Source organism: Nuphar pumila, chromosome 2 (genome assembly GCF_984573655.1).
Source record: "Nuphar pumila chromosome 2, dmNupPumi1.hap1.1, whole genome shotgun sequence".
Lineage (NCBI taxonomy): Eukaryota > Viridiplantae > Streptophyta > Magnoliopsida > Nymphaeales > Nymphaeaceae > Nuphar > Nuphar pumila.
In genome coordinates this window covers 63307140-63334399 of record NC_143250.1, presented here as the reverse complement: position 1 = coordinate 63334399, position 27260 = coordinate 63307140, and the positions used below count along the sequence as shown (strand labels likewise).

At 37.4% G+C, this 27260-nt stretch overlaps 1 protein-coding gene across 5 annotated transcripts in view; it reads left to right on the top strand.

Annotated features, from left to right (window-relative positions):
• The first annotated feature begins 2830 nt into the window (after positions 1–2830).
• The window catches only part of LIG1 (DNA ligase 1), a 60111-nt gene continuing 35681 nt past the window's right edge, over positions 2831–27260 (top strand). For all 5 annotated transcript variants that reach the window (XM_089995839.1, XM_089995842.1, XM_089995843.1 and 2 more), the window contains exons 1-7: positions 2831–3471; positions 5461–5577; positions 7019–7120; positions 7194–7310; positions 7575–7805; positions 7891–7985; positions 20481–20568. In XM_089995839.1, coding sequence (XP_089851965.1) covers positions 2929–3471; positions 5461–5577; positions 7019–7120; positions 7194–7310; positions 7575–7805; positions 7891–7985; positions 20481–20568 — 1293 coding nt within the window. In that variant the 5' untranslated portion in view covers positions 2831–2928. The remainder of the gene's footprint in view (positions 3472–5460; positions 5578–7018; positions 7121–7193; positions 7311–7574; positions 7806–7890; positions 7986–20480; positions 20569–27260) is intronic.

The window sequence follows — 27260 nt, the reverse complement described above, 5'->3', positions numbered from 1 at the left end:
TACAGTCATGTCCCCTCGCTTCAGCTTATTGAATTCTTTATCTTTCTCCACCCTCTATCATTTTGGAATGAATTATCGGTAAAACCTACTCACAAAAGTAGACCAAGACAAATATGTGTCCTACTTTAAAGTGTCTCAGATGGTCATCTACCAGTGTTTTACATTGTTGGTCAGGTTCAACATCACTATCCATACCCTTAGATCCTTCGGACACTGAATGATATGTAAAGTTTTTTTCACTTGCATAAGCCAATTCTTGATGCCATTAGGAGTGCCGTAAAAAAATGGAGGTTGCATATTCTTTAATATTTCGGCCCAAGAGGTGATGTTTTAAATGACTTAGGGGTTGTCCTTATTGAGCTCGAGTAGTTTTCAAGAGCTCGTACATGATGTGATTTGGAGTATAGTCAGGAGGTATCCTTGTTCTTTCTTTTCCTAAGCTTCTCATAGATGATCCTTGTGGGATTTCTACACTCTCTTATTGTGCACTAGACATCATAGACCTTCTTCGAGACGTAGAGTTCGTGTTAGGGAGTACTCTCCTTGTGAATTCTCCTCGAGGTGTCATCGAGTCTCTCACCGTTTGCCCATGCATTGACCAAGCTTTCTGACAGTGGGATTAGTGAGTCCCTCGCCCGTAGGGCTATGACTGTCACCTCACAGTAGTGTCAGGGTTGTTTCGTCGATACATGTCATTTTTTTTGGCAATGATATAGATCAGCGGGGGGCGTGGTGTCAACTCTCATACAATTTGAGTCATGCTCGCAATGACTTCAGTAGTCATCGTCATCACAACGATAAATTATTCTCTCCCTATGACTGACTGCTCAGAATGTGCTTGCATCCTAGGGTCTTCGTGATTATCGTGCTTGCTAGTCATTCTTAATCATAAAACAACCTAGTCACTATCGTGTTTTTAGCAAACAAAGACTTATATTATATTTTATGTCATTAAACTTGTTATAAATTATGTATCATTTTTATGAATCTGACTTTGATACAACTTTGTAATACCTTGATCTTGGACCTTGAGAGTCAAAGTCCGGTTGATATTACTTATCAAAGAAAATACATACAGAGTTCACATAGAGAAAACTTAGATATTTTTTTATTTTTCTGATAAACTCAATTTCTTTGACAAAGTTCATTATTCATAATATATGAAAATAATAATTACATGAGTTTTCAATGCTAAAAAAATAAAACTAACAAACACTCTGTTGTATAGTCAGGGTAGCTGATCACGTATTGTCTGCACTAGTGTGTCTAAAACTTACAATTGTAATTATATAAAGGGTGAGACTACAACTCAATAAAGAGTATTTATAAGCAACAAATAACTTTAACTTACAATTGTAGTGAGCTCTAAGCCTTTGATTTGAGTTTATTTTTTTGATACACCATATAAGGTTTGTATGTTGTAAATTTTTTTTCATAACTCTCTCAATCCAACATTCACTCACAATAGACTATAACACTAGGTCAGATATATTGGTCATAACCGTATATGAGTGTAGCAACCCATGTAGAACACTTCAATTATATGTTGTTGGTCAGACTATAAACCATACACTCTGAATGATACCCAGATTACTAGGTAATGCATTCAAACAACACGGAAGACCCTGTCGGAAGCTAGTTAGGAGATCAAGCTTAAACTCGACATAGTTTATGCCACATCATCACTATAATGACTTTCAATCATCCATGGTTGTTTAGAGTCTCAGATACTATGTAAATATAGTGAGCCACTGATCGACCAAAAATTATGTCAAAACAATAATGATATTGTTTAGAGCATCCGAGACTATTGGTCCAATCCAATAAGATTAGATCAAAATCTAAAATCCATAATCTAAAAATATACAAATAATTTGCTTTCTTATTTAGTTTACATATTTTAAATTTTGTAATTATTCTTGAAATAATATTCATAACTTGAGGCAAATGTTCATAATTAATCAAAAGAATTCACGATTATAGTCATGAATGCATCAATAATTCATCATTTATTCATTTAAATTATTAAAGAAAAATCGTGTGTTTTACGTACCCCATTTCTCTCTCACTCTGTAATAATGTCGCCAGCCATGGCTGGTGATTTTGTTGACTATTTTTTTTTCTGCAACGTGTCGATAGCCAAGATTGCCGACCTTCTAAAAAAAAGGAAAAAGATGTAGAGGACGAACATGGAGAAGGGTGTACCTACCCGATGGCATGTTTCGGTAACTTTCTCCCACTCACCGGGAGTTCTAATAATTGAGATGAGATAACTTCCCTCGGTTATCTCCTCTTTTATTTTTTTCATTATCTTGCGATCAGACATTGTCAGGTGGTTTTACACAGTTCGTGTTTGGCACACCTCTTTCAAAGAGGAGAGGAGGCAAGCTTGAGCTCAGCTTTGCTGAACATGAACATGAACATGAACATGAACATGAACATGAACATGAACATGAGCTAATTCAAGACCCTCAATTCACTGGTAAACAAGCCAAGCCCGAACATGCCCTGTTGGTTTCCTTCAGCTTGTTTATTTACCAGGGTCCACAAACATGGGAAAAAACGGATATGGGTCGTATAAGCCGCCCTACCCGTTTTCCGGCCAATCCCTACACATGTAAATCGGAGCTGGACGCGTCTCGGAGGCGAATTCCAACTCCGATTCGGAAATCGCCGGTTCACCGCCTTAAGAAAACGTCCTTCCCGCCATTCCGCCAATCCGTACCAAAAGAAAAGAATGAAAGAAGGAAGAAGAAGAAAAAATAAGCTCTCCCTCTCATATTATAAGCGTTGATGTTGAGGCATTTGCCTCTCTCGCCCTTCCTGAGCGTCGCCTCCTCCTCCTTCTCCAAATCATCCTTCGCAAGATTCCCATATTCATGCCTAAACCCTAACCCTAACGCTAACCGTAACAGTCCGTTCTCCTCGATGTCCGGCCGCACAGTCGCCGACGTTCTCATGGCCGCCGCCCGCGCCAACGCCGCCAAGAAGGCCCAGCCTCCTCCGAAGCGCGCGAAGATCGCCGAGGATACCCCCAAGAAGGACTCCGAGAGCTCGGACGAGCCCTCGAAGCCCGACTCCGGCCTGGGAGGCGGCGGCGGCAGCCACAGCAAGGGATTCAATCTCAACAAGAAGATCCGGAAATTGACGAAGAAGCCGGCCGAGTTCAAGCCAAAATCGGCTGCGTTCTGGAAGGAAGGCGAGCACGTCCCGTTCCTCTTCCTTGCGCGTGCGCTTGATCTGATTGCGAACGAATCGGGACGGATTGCCATCACCGATATCATGTGCAATGTGTTCCGGACGGTGATCGCTACCACACCGGATGATTTGCTTGCCGTTGTGTATCTCTCCGCGAACAAAATCGCGCCTGCGCATAAAGGCATCGAGCTCGGTATCGGAGATGCGGCCATTATCAAGGTTCTTGCTGAAGCTTGTGGGAGGAATGAGGCGCATGTGAAAACACAGTTGAAGGTAATTGTGAAGTCGATTTCTGCATCTATTACTTCTTGTTTTATTTCGTTTTAGGTATGTCATGCTGTCCTTCTCGATTATAATACTTGGATGACGATAATTTTGCTTCGCTTTCTCACGCGTGTAATTCACATGATTCATTAGCGTGAGTTTGGGTATATCGGCTCTGAATCTTGTTGGAGTTTTTACTTCCATGACACTGAATCTTTTCGGAGTTTTTACTCCCATAACATTAAAACCTTCAAAATTTGGTTGTCGGTGGATTATGTTTTTTCACATAGTCCCTGATTTCGGGTTTCTTGAAACCTGGAATTTGAGTACTTTCAGAATATGCGGAAAGCAATTCCCAGATATCGACTTAGTCGAAACACCAGAGTTGTGCGCTGTTGGAATTTTAGTTCCATAAAGCAAAACAGACGTAATCCTGCAACTCCAGTAGTGCTGCAAGTGTGCTATGAAAAAGAAGAAAAGAGAATGTGTTCCATTTGCGCGTAGAATGTGAATTTTCTTTCTTACAGTTTTTTATCCATTGGTTCTTTTTGATATCGTGCGACAAGAAAATGTGTTCCATTACGTTTATAATACCAAACTGCTTCAATAGTGTTGGAAAAAACTTATCTATACCATGCCTTCTTCTTTTTTTTGACATAAAAATTATGAATGTCTATCTGATGTCTTATCCTACCACTACAATCTGAGAGCGTTTCAGGTCCAAGGAGCCTTGGACGGAAACACCGTCCAAGGCACCTGGATGCCATTCATTTGAAAATGAACGGCACCCAGAACCTACTCAATGCCCCTTGTTTTGGACGATGTTTACCTGTCTATTTTTGCGTCAATAGTGCCGTTCATCAGCAAAGTGAATGGCATCGCAAATTTTTGTGGGGCCCTTCTAGGTAAAGACCATCCTTTTAGATGAGTCTTTGGTGTCGTTCATCTCCACGATCAATGGCATCCAAGGAGTCTTGGGCAGTTTTCTGTCCAAGGCTCCTTGGACCTGATCCTCTCTCCTAAAATCTTGCCATGAGCTGCAGAAAGCACTGCTTCAACCTGGATTCATTTAATGATAAAGCGGAAGAAGCACTGTTCACAAAGTTTCATGGTTCTATTATTTTCTTTAGCAAGAAACGATTGGGTAGAAATTATGTTTTTCTAGAAAATTAGCATCAATGTGAGATCTAACACATTGGTTGACCTTTATGCTGAGGATTTGGAATAAACATGAAACGTCATACCTGTACATGTGCACTGGTTGCTGGCACGTGTAAAACAAATCCACCCAGGCTCACTGGATGTAACATTCCTCAACTGAATTGAACGTTGCACACTTTTGTTTCGATCTTACATCCAACACATCATTTTGACAAATGGATCCAACTTCTAGCTCATCGCAGTTGAACAGATCTAAGATTCTGCATTATACATCGGATGACTTGATGGCCTTGTGTCTGCTTTTGTGCATTTTGAAGGAAGGTTGTAGTGGGTGAGAATGAGCAGGATGATATCTAGGTGGAAAACAAGTTTTGTATTTATGGTAGAACTGGAAACTTAGATACACATGGTTTTTCCTTATTCATCCAATAGTGTCCACAGTTGTATACTTTTCATACCTGCTGATGGCAGTGTAGTAAACTGATTGGGCCCTATCATGCTTCCAAAGATTGGGCAATGAAAACTTCCATTTAAAATTTGTGATTTGATATGTTTTCCTAATTGATCGGATGGTTGAGCATGTTTCTGCTTTGAGTGCATAAATGGAGTTTGTGCTTGCAAAACAATAATGGAATGCTTCTTTATCTTTGAAATCTGTAGTGCAATTGGTCATTTTGCACAGAAAATAACAAGGACTAGTACCCATAAACTGGTCATAATGTAGTTAGTAGTCTATCTGAACCTTGCTTTGGTAAGTTATGAGTGGTACAAACATATCGTTAAGACTTTGAATACTCTTGGATACTTTTGTCATCCTAATGCACTTGTATTTGCCAGACATTGGGGGACCTAGGGCTTGTTGCAAAAGCAAGCCGTCGGACTCAAGGGTTGATGAAAAAGCCTGACCCACTCACAGTAATTAATGTTTTGAAGACTTTCCGTGACATTGCAGAGGTGTGCCTTGCATCCATTCTTTTAGTAATTCATGTAACATAAAATTCAATATGCCTGTGCATGTTTGCATATTTTAACTAGGCTATGACTGTGCTGCCTTCATATAGTATGCTATTTTAGTTACTGAGAGTAGACTGTTGCTTGGACTGAATTTTGCTGTAGTGTTGCTCGACTTTTTCTATTTATTGAATCTGGATACATGACTTAGGTTGGTTAATGTGATTATCTGGGAAAGTTGAAATCTTGAGTTGGATAAACAGTGTGTACAAAGTTTAAAGATTGGGAAATGGTGTATGCAACGATTTAATCTTCTCAATTATATGAGTCTTACTAAAGTGGATTAGGGTAATCTGGTGAGCTTTCATAAGTGCATTGTTGAGGGTGTTTGTATCTTAACATCGACCTTTTGAGTCCATATTAGGACTGAGTAACTGGATACCTAGCGCCTTGAGAGCATGACTGCATGAAGATTTGACACAATATGTCAACTTAATTCATATAGCACATTCAAATTTCCATTTGATCTCGCTGACCAATAACAAGAGCCAATGAATTTGAAGGGAAACCATCACAGTATTTCAAAATATCTTCATATTGAAATCCCACAATAATATTGTGTTGATAATTGATATCATGAAAGTCTCAGTTATCAGAAAAACTCAGGATAGTGTCATGTTATTTTCTTTTTTCTTTTCATTAGATTCAGTCTGATTACATGTATTCTCATGTTATTGGTGTCTTTCTATTTCTCTGTAATAGTGCATTCTTTGAACTCTAATAAATATTATCTGCTTGATTTCCCCCCCCTCAAAATTTCCTTTTTCTGCCTGTATTTTCTTGATATTTATCCCAAGAATTTACTGCTCCCAAGATGTTTTTAACACTGATATTGGCGACTATGGTTGGCAACCAACAGGCAGTTTTATAGTTTATGCCCATGGCACATTTTTTACTGATTTTGTTGGTCCTTATTGGAGTGTTCATGGATCTATTCTGTTTGATCTGTATTAGTGGTATCATGCATCACTATTTCTGAAAAGTGAAAACCATTCTTTTCTGTGGTTGGATTTTGAACATCTGTCATTCCATTTCATACTTATGACTGAGTCTACATCTCGTACATCTAGAAAATAAATGCATTTGGTGTCTCTTGTTTTTGCAAAATTTCTTAACTTTTATAATGTTTGCTTTTGGAATTTGAGCTTTTGATTCACTGAGCTTCTTCATCTATGTCTCTCCAAAGTCCAGCTGTGCCATTTGCATTGAAAGAATGGATGAACTAGTCAATGGTTTTGCCAAGTTCTATCTAACATTGTTGAGCAAAGGAGGAGAGACGATGCTAGAAATTCTTATATTGTTTGGTTCATAAATAAACATCCTAAATTTCTTTCTCTTTGTCTTATCCTAGCTGGTTTTCCTGCCTGTTTATGAATGTGACTAGGAATCGGGAAAGGAAAGTCAAGACAAAAAAAGAATCCGTATAAGAAACCTTCTGGTGGCTGCAACCGATTGTGAACCTCAGTATCTTGTCCGTCTATTGCAGGTTTGGCTTCAATTTTCAACCTTTATTTCTAAAATGTTCAAAGATTTTCTGAACTTTTGGTGCACCTATGTAGTCAAAGATGCGGATTGGTTTGGCTGAGCAGACTGTTTTGGTTGCCTTGGGACAAGCTGCAGTCTATTCTGAAATTCCTCCAGTTCCATCATCACAAATTCAGTCCCGTCTGGAAGAGGTAGATCAGCAAGCAATGCATGATTCACTTGTTAGTCTTTGTGAGCGCTTACTGTCACTGTGATTGTTAGAAGCTTCTTATATGGTGGTTTCTCTTAAAAAATCTCATGGTTTGCTATTACTAGTACACTCATTGTTTACTGCTGCTGTCTTTACAAGTCTTTCACATTTGATTATGGTGATATAACTTGCAGTACATATAACTCAAATTTATAAGTCTGCTTTGCATTTAGTTGTGGTAATATAATTTGTAATGCATTTTCAGGCTGCTAGAACAGTTAAACAAGTGTACTCAGTTCTCCCTATATATGATAGAATTGTCTCTGCACTCCTCACGGTTGGTGTGAGGAAGATCTTGGAGGCATGTAGCTTTTCCTTGGGTGTGCCTGTTGGGCCCATGTTAGCTAAACCTACCAAGGGAGTATCAGAAATTCTGGACAAGTTCCAGGACACTGAATTCACTTGTGAATATAAGTATGATGGTGAGCGTGCCCAGGTAACCTAATCTTCTTTCATCCTTCCAGATTCTTCTCTTTGAATATGTCCATGTTGACTTCTGATTTCTATGATCTTTGATGTAGATACATTATATGGATGATGGAAAAGTTGAGATCTATAGTAGAAATGCTGAAAGGAACACTGAAAAGTTCCCTGATGTTCTTGCTTCAACTACAAGGTAGAATTATCAGTTTAAAGAATGAATTTTGTTGTGCAAATGCTTTCTATCAGTTGCAATTTCTCTGTGAGTTGGGCCTTGAGCTAATCTATCACATATGTATTTGCATCTCTTTCTTTTCTGTAGCTTGCTGTTATTGTCTTTCATAATGTTGGTTCCTTCCTGCTTTCTGCTTTATGCTATTTCACTTGATCTTTTCACAAAGCAACACTGCAAATTGGATATGTATTTATTAATTTTTTGTGTTTGCATTTATGATGATTTCATTTTCTTGGTGTTAATATGATGCCTCATTATAAATTTGTTCTGACTTTGAAGATCCTTCAGAGAAATTTTCTGTGCTCTTTGAAGCTAGAAATTGATCAAGATGTTGGTTTGTAGCGTCTTCTCTTCATCTTATAAATTTCTTAAATTCATATTTAACTGCAGTCATCTCTTAGATATGACGGATTTGTTAAAAAATGTAACATATTGATGTAATTTCTTTTAGTTCTTTTTACTTTAGTTATGCATTTTAGTTAGAAACTAGTTAGGATAGGTTTTTAGTTTATTTTTTTGGACCAATTTGGACTTTTTACTTTTTGACCAAAGTCAAAAAGCAAAAAGTACTAGAGAGTGGTTGAACTCCCAATGGCTCTATTTAGAGCCGTTGGGAGCCCAACGACTCCCTCTAGTGGCCCTCTTTGAATGTTATATATATGGGGCTATTCCCCCCTTTTAAACTTACTTTTGTGTGGGTGTTTTCCCGTTTGAATAAAGATTATATTTTTCCCATTGCTTTGAATACCCCTTTTTTGGGTATATTGTATGAACCCTAGTGGTTTTTGTGAGTGTGCATTCTTTTTGAACCTTCGTGGTTCTTGTGAGAGATCTCTTTGGTGAGAATCATATGAAGATTCGATTGTGGGTCTCATCTTCTTATATGGTATCAGAGCTCGGTTGTGATCAAGCCATTTTTGCTGCATTGGGAAGCGTGCCACTCAAGCTTGGAAAAAAGTGACGTTCTTCTTCAAGTTTATGTGAAAGTGTGATTGTGCAAAAGCTTGGAGGAGCATTTGTACCTACCACCGCTGATGGAATACATATTCTCCCTTCTCTAAATCTCTTTATTACTCACATTATTTCTTCTCTTTATTATTTCTTTCAAACCTTGTAAAATGGACGACAATGATAATGTCACCATTAAACCCAACGATTCAAACTATGTTACATGAGCTTCAATTATGAAACACCTTATATGGGAAAAAAGATTATGAAGATCGGTGGATGAGACCGATTTAAAACCTAAGCTAATTCTCACAAAGATTGAAGGTGAGAAGGAAATACCTCTTATGGAAGTAGAAAAGACAAACCATTACCACTTACGAGAAAAAGTGAAAGGAATGGAGAATGGGACACTCCAAGATTATCTCTTGGTTCATAAGCTAAGTGAGAGGGATTTGGCCAACCAGGTGCTGCACCCGTATCGACGCGACGTGACATGGGTGTGCATGCGGGTGCGGCACCCGGTGCGGTCAACCTGACCTTAAGTGTGGTCAACACACCTAGGGTCATTTTTGTCTAGTTTTTAAACTTAATTTTTTTTTCTGCCCGATGAAATGGGTTACGGAGGGGAGGATTAGGGCAATTTTTTTTTGCCCTAATCCTCCCTTCCTCTCCTCCTGAAGCCAAAGCCAACGACGACCTCTCTGTCGGACCCCGCCGCCGATGCCGCCGCCGACCTCTCCGTTGGACCTCTCCTCCTCATGTACTCTTTCTCATTCGCTTTGTCTCTCTTCTCACCGTTTCTCACTCTCAATCTCTCTGTCTCTCACTATTGCTCTTTCTCTCGCTATTGCTCTCTCTCCCACCCTATCTTTTCCTCTCTCTGCAACCCTCTCTCAAAATCCCTCTCTCTCTTTCCCTCTCTACCCAACCCTCCCTTTCCCTCTCCCAAACCCCTCTATCCTGCCCTCCCTTTCCCTCTCTCTGCAACCTTACTCTTCCTCCCATTTTCTGTGCGTTTATGAAGTGCTCCCAATGATTTCAAGGTTGCTTTCTCATACACTACGCTGTTACACTATGCTGTTACATATTGTATACAGTGCCATTATCCTTGGGCAACTAGGAAGGCACATTAGAATCAGCTGCTGAGCTGCTAGTTTTACCGGAATAGAGACAGTTCTGCCGGACATAATCCGCAGGGGGACGCTGCCTTGCATTGACAGTTCATGTTATACTTGTTATTTGCAGTACTACAGCTAAGAATGCTCTCTTCATCACTAATTTATAGATGGCTTTTGTTGTTCTATCTCCTTCAAGCATAGCTCCAGCATGCTAAGCTAATTCTAGAAAGCAGTAATCAGATGTTCGGTTGCAGTTTCATCTATGTACCATCTCTATTGAGCACGCAAAGGTGCCATTGATCCTAGAGTATGCATTGGCTAAGGCTAAGCATTTGTGGAATTCATATGCATGAATAGTTATCATACTTGGGAGTATGCATGTCAATGGTTCGGATTTGGGTCAGATATCCAAACCAAACCCGAATCTGTGTACTCAGATTTGATAAAGTGAGGATCATCCAATTAGCCATTAGATTTGAATTCACGTTGAACAGTTGAAGCTTCACACTTGAATTTAAAACCAATAGACTCTTGATTATGTTGGTTTTTATGACGTAGAATAGAATTGTAGATTGTTAATTTGATTTATTGCATGCATGATGATGAATTGATTTGCTGATAATTGTTTTTTATTTCATTAGTGTTACTGTTAACTTTTAAAACTTAAAAATTATATATATATATATATATATATATATATATATATATATATATATATATATATATATATTTTGCCGCACCCTCGCACCCAAGTTTTTTGATTGAAAGTGTCGCACCCGCACCCGCATCCATGTGACATAGCTCATAAGTAGCGTGGATATCAAGAAGTGTTCAAGTCTTGCAAAATTTGAACATACCAATGATGCGTGAGACTATCCTAAGAGAATGTATTATCTTAAAGATGTTGCACATGTGTGCAATTTATAAAATTAAGTTTGGAATATGGTTATAAGGGGACAAAAGTATTAGAGAATACTACAATAGCTTGTCCGAATTATGAGAATAGTTGGCTCTTCTTGAGTCAAAGTGACATTGCCCACAAGACATAGAACTCCGCCAAAATCAAATAAATGTGGATCCCTTTTTCTAACTTGTTAATGGACTAAGATCGAAGTTTGAATCTATCAAGTCCATTATTCTTTATTGAGGGAATGTTCCCTCAATAGAAGACACAATAGATGAATTGAGCATGGAGGATAATAGGCTCAAGAATAGAATCGCCAAGAGTGATGATGACTTTGTTCTAATCGTATCTATACCGGAAAACCATGTTCATACATTATGGGAGGACAAATGATGAGAGAAATGGAAATGAGTTTGAAAAAAGAAAAGTAATTTGTTATTATTGTCGGGAACCGGGACATGTAAAAACTCGTGTTATTAAAAGCGCGCCTCAAGGCGCAAAAAGCGTGCCTCGCCTCAAGGCGAGGGGCTTTGTGCCTTGAGGCGCAGGCATAAGGCACATAAGCCCTGAGACGCAGGCCTCATAAGCCCTGAGGCGTACGCCTCAGGGCGAGGCACGCTTCAAGGTGAGGCGTACGCGCCTCACCTTGTTTTGGTCAAATGGGGTCGCTATCCAAATCTACTGCATCAGCGAGCTCCGAAACATCGACACCATAGGAAACATCGGCAATGGCCTCATCATTTCGAGTGTAGGGAACGATATACGGTTCTAGGCGATAGCTTCACCTCAAAATTAGAAGAAAAAATAAGAAAAAAAAAAAGAGGGAGCGAAACTCTTACCTTCATCGTCAGGAAGTTTCGCGGCCTCAGACCCAAAATTTTTCGGGGAATCCGCCGCGAAGAGGAAGAGGAGGAGGATGAAGGAAGCAAAGAAGAGTATGGAGAAAGAGCGATCGCCGATTCCCTCCATTTCCTTCACCGACTCCCGACCTTCTTCATGCGAACCGAGCAACGGAGAGAAGGAAAAAAAACTTTCTTCCTTTTTTTATCTTGCTTTGGAGGCCTTCGGATTGCTAACAAAATCTGTTTATAAAATTTTCAGTCAGAGGAAGAAAGCGTACATAACCATGAGTTATGGTGATGGAGACGTTGCGGTCCACAGGAAAGGGGGGCAGACGGACATCATGGCCGTCTGTTTGCATTTTGGATGAATGCCACGTGGTTTTGTTGACTTTTGAGCTTTTTAAAATGCAAATAGGATGGCCACGATGTCAGCATGAGCAAAAACGCTCATGTTCAGCATGACCCGATCTGCTCCCCTTATTAGACTATCCAGTTAAGCGGGTCTGGTTTATAATGGATCCAAGGTCCAACCAGATATAAGTTAATCGGGTCCATGTCCAAGTCCAGGCACAAATGAAATATATACATGAGGGAAAATGTTTGCTATCCTTTGTTGGTTCCAAACCCCTTAGTTGAAGCTCATGCGACGAAGGTCGTGTTGGCCAAATATGATTCCATGGATGTGTTCAACATAGTAAAAATACTAAGAATAGACTCTTATATATTATATTTTAATGTAAAAATTATGATTTAAAAAAAAAAATTTGAGGCTTACGCCTTACGCCTCATTTCAGATTTTGGTGGAGCGCCTTGCTACGCCTCAACGCTTTTCACAACAGTGGTAAAAACTTATTGTCCGAAGTTGAAGAAACCATATGAAAAGAAGGTTGCCTCTGTCGGACCTCCTCAAGACTAAAGTGAACCATCCATCAGAATCATGTCTTGATCGCAATTGGTGGAAGCACTTCAACCTCTGCTCAAGGGTGCATCTTCATCCATTGGAGCCACCGTATCTTCTGTTGGCATCTTCGACCCTGGTAAATCTCTTCGGCTCCTTGACTCTGGTGCTTTCTTTCACATGACACCAAACATTGATATGTTATTCGAATGTTATAACTCAAATGGATCAAATGTTTTTACTGCTAATGAAACATCCCTTGAAATCAAAGGAATAGAAAATTTTGAAAAAGGTTTTCAAAACTCAAAAAGATTTTGCATTCCACAAGTTGGATATATTCTTAAGCTCAACCTAAATCTTTTGTTTGTGTCTCACAATTGTCTAACCATGGATGTAATGTTTCTTTCTCCTCTCGTGGATGTCGAGTGCAGGATCACCAGTCAGGGAAGCTGATTGGGGAAGACTGTAGAGAAGGAGGCTTGTCCTACATGGATTTTTTTTGGAAATATCCAAGAAGACATTGTGTTGTAATGTTCAAAAGGTTGACTTAGATCTATGACACAAGAGACTTGGCCATCCTAGTGTATCCAAGATCCAATTTTTTTCAAAGATGGGAAATTTTTGTAATTTCGAAACTTTTACATATAAAAAATGTATTCTTGTAAAAATGAAAAGATTACCTTTTCAAGAAAGAACCTTTGTCGCTTCACGCCCACTTGAGTTAATACATTTGGATGTATGGGGTCTCGCACCGGTTATTTCAAATGGTGGCTTTATGTATTAATTTTTGTAAATGATTACTCAAGAACATAGGGTCTTTAACTGGTAAGTTGGTAGAGTTAGTAGATGTTATGTGTAGGAGAAAGATTGATATTTTATGTCTACAAGAGACCAAATGGGTAGGTGAGAAAGCAAAAGTGATAGAACCTTGGGGATATAAGATTCGGTATACAGGAATAAATAGGAATAGGAATGGAGTAGGGATTGTTATGAGTCGTGAGTTTATAGATAATGTAGTTGAGGTCCGTAGGAACGGTGATAGAATTTTACTTATTAAATTAGTATTAGGTACGGATATTATTAATATTATTAGTGTTTATGCACCTCAAGTAGGTTTAGATGATTCCACTAAGCGTCAATTTTGGGAAGATTTAGATGGAGTAGTACAAGGGATATCTTATGGAGAAAGGCTTTTCATCGGCGGTGACCTTAATGGGCATGTAGGCATTAGTAGGGATGGATTTGAGAGTATCCATGGAGGCTATGGTATAGGAGAAAGAAACGATAGTGGAGAAAGGATTTTAGATTTTGGTTTGTCCTATGATATGATCTTAGCAAACACTTGGTTTAGGAAGAGGGAGTCTCACCTAGTAACATTTAAAAGTGGGGTTAATACGAGTCAGATAGATTTTTTCCTATTTAGAAAGAGAGATAGGGGTTGTTGCATCGATTGTAAGGTTATACCGGGAGAAAGTGTAGCTACACAACATAGAGTCTTAATTTTAGATCTTAGAATTAGACAATGCCGCAAAAGGGATAGACATAAGATAGATCCTAGAATTAAGTAGTGGGCACTGAAAGGAGCTAAACAAGAAATGTTTGTAGAGCGGGTAGTTAAGGAAGTTGATTGGTGTCTCGAGGAGGATTCAGAATCTATGTGGAATAAGATAGCGGGTGGCATGAGAAAGGTGGCTAAGGAGGTATTGGGTGAGTCTAAACTCTAAAGGCGGTGCACCGCTAGGTAAGGATACATCGTGGTGGAACGAGGATGTCAAATTAGCTATTAAGATTAAAAGAGAGTGTTATAGAAATTTAAGTAAAAGTCGTGATAATGAGAATTTGGAGAAGTATATGACAACAAAAAAGGAAGCTAAAAAAGTAGTTCGGAACGCGAGAGATAAGGTATATAAGGAGGTTTATGACAAGTTGGATACCAAAGAGGGTGAGAAGGATATTTATAGGATTGCAAAAATGAGAGATAGGAAATCGAGGGATCTGGGTATGGTTAAATGTATCAAAGATGAAACACAAAGGGTTTTAGTCAAAGATGAGGAGATTAAGGAGAGATGGAAAGATTATTTTGATAAGCTATTTAATGAAAGTCATGCTCAGGATCTTGGAGACTTTTCCATTCCTTTTCATGAGATGAATCGTGACTTCATGCGCAAGATTCAAAAGAAAGAAATTGCAGAGGCTTTGAAGAAAATGAAATCAAGAAGGGCTGTTGGCCCAGATGGTATACCTATCGAGGCTTGGAAATGCTTGGGAGAGAAAGGTTTAGAATGGTTGACAAATCTTTTTAACAAGATTTGGCGGACAAATAAGATGCCTAATGAGTGGAGGAAGAGTACTTTGGTGCCTCTATATACGAATAAGGGTGATATTCAAGATTGCACAAACTATCGTGGTATAAAACTCATGAGTCATACTATGAAACTTTGGGAGAGGGTGATTGAGTCTAGGTTGAGGAAGGTTGTCATGATATTGGAGAATCAATTTGGTTTTATGCCTGGAAGATCTACTATGGAAGCTATACATCTTCTTAGACAACTTATTGAGAGAAATAGAGAGAAAAACAAAGATTTGCATATGGTTTTTATTGATTTGGAGAAGGCTTACGATAGAGTACCTAGGGACGTTCTCTGGTGGACAATGATGAAGAAAGGTGTTTCTCTCAATTACATTAGTATAATTAAAGAAATGTATGAAGGAGTAGTAACCAATGTCCGCACTTGTGGAGGGGTGACAACCAATTTTCCTATAACGGTTGGGTTACATCAAGGATCTGCTTTAAGCCCTTTCCTATTTGCTATAGTGATGGATAAGCTTACGAGATCAATTCAAGAAAATGTGCCGTGGTGTATGTTGTTTGCTGATGATATTGTTTTGATTGATGAGTCTAGAGTTGGGGTTAATGCTAAGTTAGAATTATGGAGACATACATTGGAAGCAAGAGGTTTTAAGTTGAGTAAGAGTAAGACATAATACATGGAATGTCGATTTAGTAAGCAACGAAATAGAGATGGGAGTGTAGTGAAGCTTGGTGAGCAAGAAATACCGGTGGATGATTCTTTCAAATATTTGGGATCTATCATTCAAAAGTATGGAGAAATTGATGGAGATGTAAATCATAGGCTAAAGGTTGGGTGGATGAAATGAAAGAGTGCAACTGGAGTGTTGTGCGATCGTAGAATGCCATTGCGGTTGAAGGGAAAGTTTTATAGGACGACTATTAGGCCCGCTTTACTATATGGTACAGAATGTTGGGCTGCCAAGAGACATCATATTCAAAAAATGAGTGTAGCTGAGATTCGTATGCTGAGATGGATGTGTGGAAATACAATAAAAGATAAGATTCGGAACGAGGAGATACGTAAAAAGGTAGGCGTTGCACCCATTGAAAATAAGATGAGAGAGAATCGTTTACGGTGGTTTGGACATATTCGGCGAAGGCCTAATGATGCTCCAGTTAGAAGGATGGAGAAATGAGAAAATATATTAGTTAAAAGAGGTCGGGGTAGGCCTAGGAAGACATGGATGGAGGTGATAGGAAAGGATATGAATGCTTTGAACCTCACCGAGGACATGGCATTGGATAGAAATGAATGGAGGAGAAGGATTCATGTGGAAGACCCAGAATGATTTTCTTTGTTGGTTCATATCGCCGACCCCAATTGTTTTGGGATGAAGGCGTAGTTGTTGTTGTTGTATTACTCAAGACATATTTGGATTTATGTTCTCAAACATAAATTTGAAGTTTTCTCATACTTTCAAATATTTCATAATCTAGTTAAAAATCAATTCAACAGCGGTATTTCAAATTTTTGCACTGATTTAGAAGGAGAATTTTTGTCAAAAGAATTTAATGATTATTTGAATCTATATGGTATTACGCATAAAAAATCATGTCCTTTTACTCCTCCATAAAACAGTTAAGCACAAAGAAAACATTGACATATTATCGAAACAACAAGAACTTTACTTATCACACATCAAGTTCCAAATTTTATTTTGGGGTTAAGCTACTTTAACTGCTGTTTACCTTATCAATAGAATACCATCTTCTTCATTAAGCAATATTTCACCTGTTGAATTTTTTTTTAAACAAATCTCAGATTACTCTAGGTTAAGAGTTTTTGGGTGCAAATGCTTTGTTTTTATTGGTAAAAATGACAAACTTTCTCCTTGTGCTATCCTGTGTGCCTTTTTAGGATATGCAAGTCATCAAAAATGCTATAAATGCTTTGATCTCAAAACCAAAAAATTGTATATATCAAGGAATGTGTCATTCCTAGAAAAAGAAAGTTTTTTTGAAAGTGAGAACTCTAAAGAAATAGATGAATATTCATTTCTGTTGGACTTAGTTCCAAAAGTTGATGAACGTGATATAGATGAGAGTCAAGAAGAGCAACATGACACGACAAAATCATTTGGTGATAATCCAGATTGTATTCAATATTCTAGACGAGGTAACTTAGAGACTCCATGTGCTCTTGAAAAATATACTAAGGGACAAGACCAAGTGTCCACTAGAAAGTCTGCTAGAGTGTCTAAAGTTCTTGTAAAATTTGTGTCATATGAGTCTTTTTCACCAAAATATCAAGCCTATATTCCTTTAATACACTCCTATGTAGAACCTTCTAACTATGATGCGACAAAAGAACAATCTGAATGGGTCGAAGCAATGACAACTTAATTAGAAGCTTTAGAAAAAGCAAATACTTGGACTATTCAAGATATTTCACTAGGTAAAAAACATATAGGTTGTCGTTGAGTATATAAAGTTAAACCAAGAGTGATGGCACTCTTGAAAGGTTTAAAGCCCGATTAGTTGCAAAGGGCTATTCCTAAGAATATGGAATAGACTATGAAGAGACTTTTGCTCTATTTGCTAGAATGACTACAATTATGATTCTGATAGCTCTAGCGTCTTCGAAGAAATGACATATATATCAAATGGATGTTAAAAATGCATTTCTTAATCTAAATCTAGCTAAAAAAGTATATATGGAACCACCTCCTGACATCAATATTCCAAAAAGAAAAGCTCTTCGATTAAATAAGGCTTAATCAAGCCCCCAAAGCATGGTATGATAAATTTAGTCAAGTTATGATTGATTTTGGTTTTCAATCTTGCCTTATTGACACAACTTTGTTTGTTAAGAATTCTAATGCAGGTATTATCATTCTTCTTCTATATGTAGACGACATGATCATCACTGGAAGTGATAAGCAGAGAATTGACAACAATAAAAAATCTCTCAAAACATATTTCAAAATGAGTGATTTAGGTTTCTTAAAATTCTTTCTTGATATAGAAGTTGCTTATTCTTCTAGATGCTATTTGTTAACTCGGTCTAAATTTGCTTTGGATATTGTTGACAAGTTTGGTATCTCAGATGTAAAACAGGTTGACACTCCTGAAGTTGTGAACATCAAAATGAAAATTGATAATGGAGAACCACTTGAAAATCCAACACCTTACAAACAACTTGTCGGAGCACTGTCTTATCTCTCTATTACAAGACCCGACATTGCGCATGCCATCCACACAACAAGCTCTTACCACTGTTCATATGAGAGCTGTTTTGCACATTATTAGATAGATTAAAACTTTCATTTTTAGAAGACTTTTTTTGTCTGCTACTTCCTCCTGAGATTTAATACTGATGCAGATTGGAGATGTGATCCCAATGATAAACACTCAACTACTGATTTTTGTGTATTTTTAGGTGAATCATTGATTTCATTGAGGTACAAGAAGCAACAAAAATGTCTCTCTCCCTTCAACTGAAGCCGAGTACAGGGTAATGACTACAATCACTATGGAAGTAGTCTGGCTAAGGCGCTTGCTTCATGACATGGGTGTTGAACGTACATGATCATTTAGGCTATGCTGCGGCAATAAAAGTTCTATTTATATTGCCAGCAATCGGACATTCCACGAACACACCAAGCATATTGAAATAGATTGTTACTACGTGCGAGAGGAATTTCTACATGGCACCATTGATCTCCCCTATGTTTTCTCAGAATATCAATTGACAGATTTCTTTAACAAACCTCTCGCAGCTCCTCGATTTCACTTTCTCTTGAACAAACTTTCGGTTATCCAATCGTAAGTTTGAGAGGGAGTGTTAAAAATGTAACATATTGATGTAATTTCTTTTAGTTCTTTTTACTTTAGTTTGAAACTAGTTAGGATAGGTTTTTAGTTTCTTTTTTTGATCTGATTTGGACTCTTTACTTTTTGACCAAAGTCAAAAAACAAAGAGTACTAGAGAGTCGTTGGACTCCCAACGGCTCTAAATAGAGCCGTTGAGAGCCCAACGACTCCCTCTAGTGGCCCTCTTTGAATGTTATAAATATGGGGCTATTCCCCCCTTGTAAACTTACTTTTGTGTGGGTGTTTTCCCATTTGAATAAAGATTATATTTTCCCCATTGCTTTGAATACCCTTTTTTGGGTATATTGTATGAACCCTAGTGGTTCTTGTGAGTGTGCATTCTTTATGAACCTTCGCGGTTCTTGTGAGAGATCTCTTTGGTGAGAATCATTTGAAGATTCTATTGTGGATCTCATCTTCTTACAGTATTAAGGGCATGCTTGTTTTAATCACAGGTTATTCAGCTGTGAAGGTTGTCTCTGAGAAAGTGATTTATGTGATTCACATTCTCAGGCATTGCCTTTCTCATGTTTGCTTTTATGTTGTGAATTTGACTTGTGTCAAAATCTATCATGTGAGAATGCGTCATGTCATGCCATGTCACTGCTTTCTCTCATTCATAGCTAAGCATCAAAACTTGTGTACAACTTTCACAAGTTTTGAGGCTTTAACATTCACAGATGGAATCACATTCACAGGGTTGCATTTTTGCATGTTTGCAATGCCTTTGTGAAAGTTATAAAACGTGATCTAGAATCACAAGAAACTTGTGAAAGTTAAAAAATCACAGGTGTTGCAAACATGCCCCAAGTCTTGGAGAACCCCAAGCATAAGTTTAATAGTGAATATTTATTGCATCTGATTCTCCTTGGAAAGCAAAAAGCACTTCTGCTATTTTATCTGATGATATTTTGTGAATATAAGCTAGACTGATTTGAAGTGGTTGGGACCGTTGGGTTTGAGCTCCAATTCCAAAAGTTTGCATTTATTTTCATCTTATGGAGGTACGGTGGTTTCATGTACATTGGCAACTCTGGTCCAAAACTTTTGTATAAACCTCCAATGCAATCTAACCTTAGGTTAGCTTAGTATGCACTGGATCTTATGAAGGTTTCTAATTATAAAGAAAGTTTATTCTACATGTTAATGCTTTTCTTATCATAATAATTTTGCATTCTTTATTACCGGTACTTATGTTTTTGCATTGTATTGTGTACAATCATATCCAGCAAGCTGGTCTCAGATCAGCCAGCATGATTACATTAAGCATGTGTGCACTGCTTTAATAAAAAATCATGGGTTTAACACTGTTGTAGTTCAGGGAAAATGAGTTATAGAACAAACCTACTGCATGACCATCCCTTTTTAAAGTTGCATGAAAACTGACAACGGATACAAGAATTTCGTTTGTATGCAAGTGTATATGACTATTACCAGTATGTTGTTTTCTGATAAAGGGAATTAGGGAATTTGATAACAGATATAAATTATTTTACGTGTGTGTGCTATTCTTTGTCAGTTATTGCATTGTGCATGCGGCCATTGAGATGGGTCCCTAATTGTGTTGTGTTAAATTTCAGATTCAAGAAGCCTTCAGTGCAATCTTTTGTGCTGGATTGTGAAGTTGTTGCTTATGATCGTGAAAAGGGAAATATTTTGCCCTTCCAGGTTACATCTTCAGCAATTTTTTGTTATTAGTCATATGTTTCAGTAAGAAGATAGAATATATTTGTCTAAAGATTTTTTATTTTTTGGCACCTGGAATGTTTCTTTACTCTTGTTCATCGATATTAAAACATTTCAAGGCAGCATTTACTGTCTCTTTCACATGGATTCCTGCATTGTTAAGAGCAGCTTTATGAGGGACCGAGGAAGTTGTTTCTCAACTGAAAGTTCTGTCAGGGCATTTCTCTTATGTTTTTATACTAAATTCAAAGACAGTTTCTAGTAAAAGTCTTCTTGTGGGCTGTTAATGCCTTAGCATAACTACTATTAGATATGAAGTGTGCAACTGAATTGTGATGGATGATCCATTCGCTGTCTTCTTCTTCTTCTTCTCAAGAGCTTGATTTCTTGCATGGTATTATAGCAGGGAAAGGGGTGAATTCTCTCTTTTTAATTCTCTTTCATTTGTTTTCTTTCTGTTTTTAACATCTTTGTCAGTTTCTTATTCCCTTCTTCCTTTTCTTCTTTCCTGTGATTTCTATAAATGCCAATTGCCTTCTTTTCCTCCACGTCTTGCCTATGTCACATGGATACTCCGTTTTGACTGCCGTTCTGTATCCCTTTGTATACAAGTCATTGAAAACTTCACAAAAATGGCCGAATCCGGTAATCCCATTCAATGATTCTTGATTGCATGTGTGCATGTGTTTTCACGTCCATACATTTGCATTAGACATAAATGAAATATAACATACATAATAATCAGTCAGTAAGTAAATATCACAGTCATATGTAGGTGAAGAAATCAAATTTATTGCATAGTTGTCTAGATTTTTTAAAAGTTTTACTAAAACTTGTAAAAAAATGTTGACACTCAATTGCTATCTGTTTTAAATTATAGCAAATAACTGTGATAACTTCATGACATTCTCATAAGCTTTCACCAGTATTTCTATTTGTAATTTTTATTATTCTGAGAGAAGATAGATCTAAGTTTTAACCTACTTGAAATTATTGCAGTATTGTCACAACTATTTCATGAATGCTGATGTGAATATTGCTACATCTTAACTCAGCTTTTGTGGTTAGATTTTTGGCTTTTTTTGTTATTTTCTTGAGGGCACATCGGTTTCTCAAAATTCTCCTGTAAATTTGTGTTTCCAATAGTGTCCTGGTGCTGATTCAGCAAGCACTATATGTACATACACTACAAGCATTGGTTATACTATGTTGTGGCAGATTGATGAATGCTTTCTAACAATGTCATTTTCTTCATAGGACTTGGATCACATCTGTCATTGCTTGATTGGAGTCATCCTGTCTTCAACATGCATTTGGTTCTGTGTCTTGCTTTGGGTTGACTCCTTATCCATTGTTAGTCAAAAAAGTTTAGCAATGCAAACTTTGGCTTCCCACATTCTTTCTTATCCTTTTCATAATAGATACTCCTTGGATGAACTCCTCCATGAATAACCTAGTGAAAGTAAAACTTGGTTCTTTCAACTTCGTAACTTTGAAGGACAAATCATCTTATGCTGTATCGCAGTGTATTCTAAAATAATAAATCCTATTTAAAAAATAAAAATTCTAACCATTTGAAGAAAAAAGATAGATTTTGTTAGCATAGCTGCATAGTTATTTGAACTAGATAGATTGTATTTTCATCATCAACAACAACAACAACAACTACGCCTTCATCCCAAAACACTTGGGGTCGGCGATATGAACCAAAAAAGAAAATCATTCTGGGTCTTCCACATGAATCCTTCTCCTCCAATCATTTTTATCCAATGCCATGTCCTCGGTGAGGTTCAAAGCATTCATATCTTTTCCTATCACCTCCATCCATGTCTTCCTAGGCCTACCCCGACCTCTTTTAACTAATATATTTTCCCATTTCTCCATCCTTCTAACTGGAGCATCATTAGGCCTTCGCCGAATATGTCCAAACCACCGTAAACGATTCTCTCTCATCTTATTTTCAATGGGTGCAACGCCTACCTTCTTACGTATCTCCTCGTTCCGAATCTTATCTTTTATTGTATTTCCACACATCCATCTCAGCATACGCATCTCAGCTACACTCATTTTTTGAATATGATGTCTCTTGGCAGCCCAACATTCCGTACCATATAGTAAAGCGGGCCTAATAGTCGTCCTATAAAACTTTCCCTTCAACCGCAATGGCATTCTACGATCGCACAACACTCCGGTTGCACTCTTCCATTTCATCCACCCAACCTTTATCCTATGATTTACATCTCCATCAATTTCTCCATACTTTTGAATGATAGATCCCAAATATTTGAAAGAATCATCCACCGGTATTTCTTGCTCACCAAGCTTCACTACACTCCCATCTCTATTTCGTTGCTTACTAAATCGACATTCCATGTATTATGTCTTACTCTTACTCAACTTAAAACCTCTTGCTTCCAATGTATGTCTCCATAATTCTAACTTAGCATTAACCCCAACTCTAGACTCATCAATCAAAACAATATCATCAGCAAACAACATACACCACGGCACATTTTCTTGAATTGATCTCGTAAGCTCATCCATCACTATAGCAAATAGGAAAGGGCTTAAAGCAGATCCTTGATGTAACCCAACCGTTATAGGAAAATTGGTTGTCACCCCTCAACAAGTGCGGACATTGGTTACTACTCCTTCATACATATCCTTAATTATACTAATGTACTTGAGAGAAACATCTTTCTTCATCATTGTCCACCAAAGAACGTCCCTAGGTACTCTATCGTATGCCTTCTTCAAATCAATAAAAACCATATACAAATCTTTGTTCTTCTCTCTATTTCTCTCAATAAGTTGTCTAAGAAGATGTATAGCTTTCATAGTTGATCTTCTAGGCATAAAACCAAATTGATTTTTCGATATCATGACAACCTTCCTCAACCTAGACTCAATCACCCTCTCCCAAAGTTTCATAGTATGACTCATGAGTTTTATACCACGATAGTTTGTGCAATCTTGTATATCACCCTTATTCTTTTATAGAGACAATAAAGTACTCTTCCTCCACTCATTAGGCATCTTATTTGTCCGCCAAATCTTGTTAAAAAGATTTGTCAACCATTCTAAACCTTTCTCTCCCAAGCATTTCCAAGCCTCAATAGGTATACCATCTGGGCCAACTGCCCTTCCTGATTTCATTTTCTTCAAAGCCTCTGCAATTTCTTTCTTTTGAATCTTGCGCATGAAGCCACGATTCATCTCATGAAAAGGAATGGACAAGTCTCCAAGATCTTGAGCATGATTTTCATTAAATAGCTTATCAAAATAATCTTTCCATCTCTCCTTAATCTCCTCATCTTTGACTAAAACCCTTTGCGTTTCATCTTTGATACATCTAACCATATCCAGATCCGTCGATTTCCTATCTCTCATCTTTGCAAGCCTATAAATATCATTCTCGCCCTCTTTGGTATCCAACTTGTCATAAACCTCTTTATATACCTTATCCCTCGCGTTCCGAGCTACTTTTTTAGCTTCCTTCTTTGCTATCATATACTTCTTCAAATTCTCATTATCACGACTCTTACTTAGATTTCTATAACACTTTTTTTTAACCTTAATAGCTAATTTGACATCCTCATTCCACCACGATGTATCCTTACCTAGCGGTGCACCGCCTTTAGTTAAATTGTATTTTCATATTTAGTTAAATTAAAATACACAATAAAACAACATATAAACCAATCACTTAAAAGAAGCAATTATTTTCAATTCTATGCTACTTTAGTAGAATTATTTGCAAAAAGAAAAAGAAAACAAATGAACTAAATAGAGTATCATAGTAGTTAAACTGAAAAGCGTTTAGAATCCTTAATTGCAGTACATAATAAAATATGCATTGGTGCCCCCTGCTGAACAAGTGTCAAGAGCACACTGTGTCACACACTATAGATAACTTGGAATATTGATATGCAAAAGGTCTTCTGTTTTCTCTTGGTGGCTCTTGGCTCTCTCTTTCGCCAATTCCTATTTGTGAATATCGTAAAACACAGCAGATGAAGAGGATAAATTTATGTTCTTGGTTTTGAAATGTGTACTGCTTTTAAGTCTCACTAAAATATGCAAAATATAAAATTTCTGATGAAAATCCTCAAAAGTTTCAGAAAACTGTTATCTCTTCTTAAACTTGTAGATCTATTTCAAGCAAGATAATCTTCCTTGTGTTTCCCCATGTTCCTGGGATTTGAGCTGAGATGAAATGGGAAATCTTCAATTTATAGAATGTTGAAGGCCTGAGGGAGAGGGGGCATGGAATTGTTTTTTGGATATTGGTTGAATAAATAGGATCAGTACGATCCTATTTGTAGAAAAACTCTATCGACAATGGTCATAAATGCGAAAAATGAAAAGATGAAGTGGAAACATTCAATTTCAGGAAATTTGAACAGCATCTTGATTCATATGATCCTGATATATTATGCTAGTTCCTCTGTTACCCAAAAAATGATGAACCTTAATGTTTCCCTTTTTCTTGAAAATACATGATATATCGAAGTGTTTCATATGAGAATAAGATTGTTAAGATACTCACCTTACATGGTATTCCTCAACAATATATTTTTTTTTACCTTCTGAAAAAATCCATGCTTTGTATGTTTGTTTCCCAGTTGTTGCTACTTAGATACATAAGGTGCTTGTTAAAACGTGCTCACAAACCTGGCTTCTTTGTTGGCATATTTGATTAAAGTGTAAAATATGCAGTCAGTCATGCCCGCTAGTTTATTGTATTAGCTCTTTTATGGAGATTTGGTCATGAAATATTTGTAAGGAAATGAATTCTTCCAAAGATGTTCACTGAATCACCAAAAGTGGACACTCAAAAGAGTTCCACCAAAATACCCAAATGAACACACATAGAACCACAAATGGGTTCAATCACAAACACCCACTAAATGACACAAGAACAAGGAATAAAAATAATACTTTTATTAATCTCAACCCATGAAAGAAGCTTATATTTGAGAGGGGTTTCACCCCTATTTATACACAGAATGGTCTCCAAGAGAGACGTTGGGAGAGGTCCCAACGACTTCAATAGAGCCGTTGGGCTCTCTCCAATGTCTCTTTAGCTAAAAAGGAACTAAAAAGTAAAAGGAAAAAAGGTAAAAAGAAGACTAACCTAGTTAGACACTTACCTAATTACTATTTACTAGTTAGGTACTAACGTAACATATATATATATATATACATTTACATTTTTAACACTTCCTTAAACTTATGGTTGAATAGCCGACATCTTGTCCAAGAAAAAGTGAAATCTTGGAGTAGTGTGAGGTTTGGTAAAGAAGTCCGCCAATTAATATTCTGAAAGTATTGTAGGGAAGATCAATAGTGCCATGTAGGTATTCCTCTCGTACCTATTGACCGTCCATCTTAATGTATTTTGTTCGTTCGTGGAAGGTTCGATTATTGACAATGTAGATGAAACTTTTATTGTTACAACACCGTCGTGATGCTCCTGTACTTTAAACGCTTATGTCAGCCAACAATCTCCTTAGCCAGACCACCTCCATAGTGGTTGTAGCCGTGACTCGATATTTTGCTTCGGTTGAAGAGAGAAACTTTCTGTTGCTTCTTACACTTTCATAAAATCAACGAGTCACCTAAAAACACAAAAACCAGTGGTTGAGTGTCGGTTATTTGGATCACCTCCCCAGTCATCATCAATATAAGCAATTAAATCTAAGGATGAAGAAGTAAACAAGAAAAGTCCTCAAAAGTTAAAAGTTTTGATATATCTAATAATACACAAAAATATTCTCATATAGACAGTGGTGGGAGCATGCTGAAACTGACTCGTTGTGTGAACTGCATGCACAATATTAAGTCTTGTAATTGAGAGATATGACAATGCCCCCAATAAGTTGTCTGTATGGTATTGGATTTTCAAGTGGTTCAACCTTCTTATCATTTGAGATACCAGACCTGACAACAATATCTAGAGAAACTTTAGATTGAGTCATCCGATAACCTCTAAAAGAATAAGCAACTTCTATACCAAGAAAATATTAAAAATACCCAAAATCAGTCATTTCAAAAATGTGTTTTGAAAAGCCCTTTAATGTGTTTAACTCTCTGTTTATCACTTCTTGTGATGATCATGTCGTCCACGTAGAGGAGAAGGATAATTGCAATAAGATGAGCGTGAAACAAATACAAGCCAACTAAGGGTATACAAACACACAATACAGTGTGTAAAACCACAAATATACTTAAGGATAACACAATAAGCCAATTGAGGCTTGCAAAACAATGTAAAAAATATAGATTTTATTGATAAAAATGCTTAGTGAGAAGCCTTAAATAAATGAGGATAAGATGTCCCTATTTATACACTACACACAAGAGAGAGGGAGCCTTGGAAGCTCCCATAGAGACGTTGGGAGCTCCCAATAGCTATATCTATAGCCGTTGGGAGCAGCCCTGACGTCTCTATGAATAATTCCCATAGAGCCCCTTAAGGCAATAAAAATGCATTTAGTAAAAAAAATAAAAAAACTATCTAACTAACCTATTCTTATTGAACTAACCTAGTTACATAATGTGAAATAACCAAGGTTTTAAAACCCGTGACTCGGAACTCGACTCGTTCTTTATTGACTCGTGACTCGGCGGGTCAACTCGGTGACTCGGACAGGGTTTTGTTAAATTTTGAT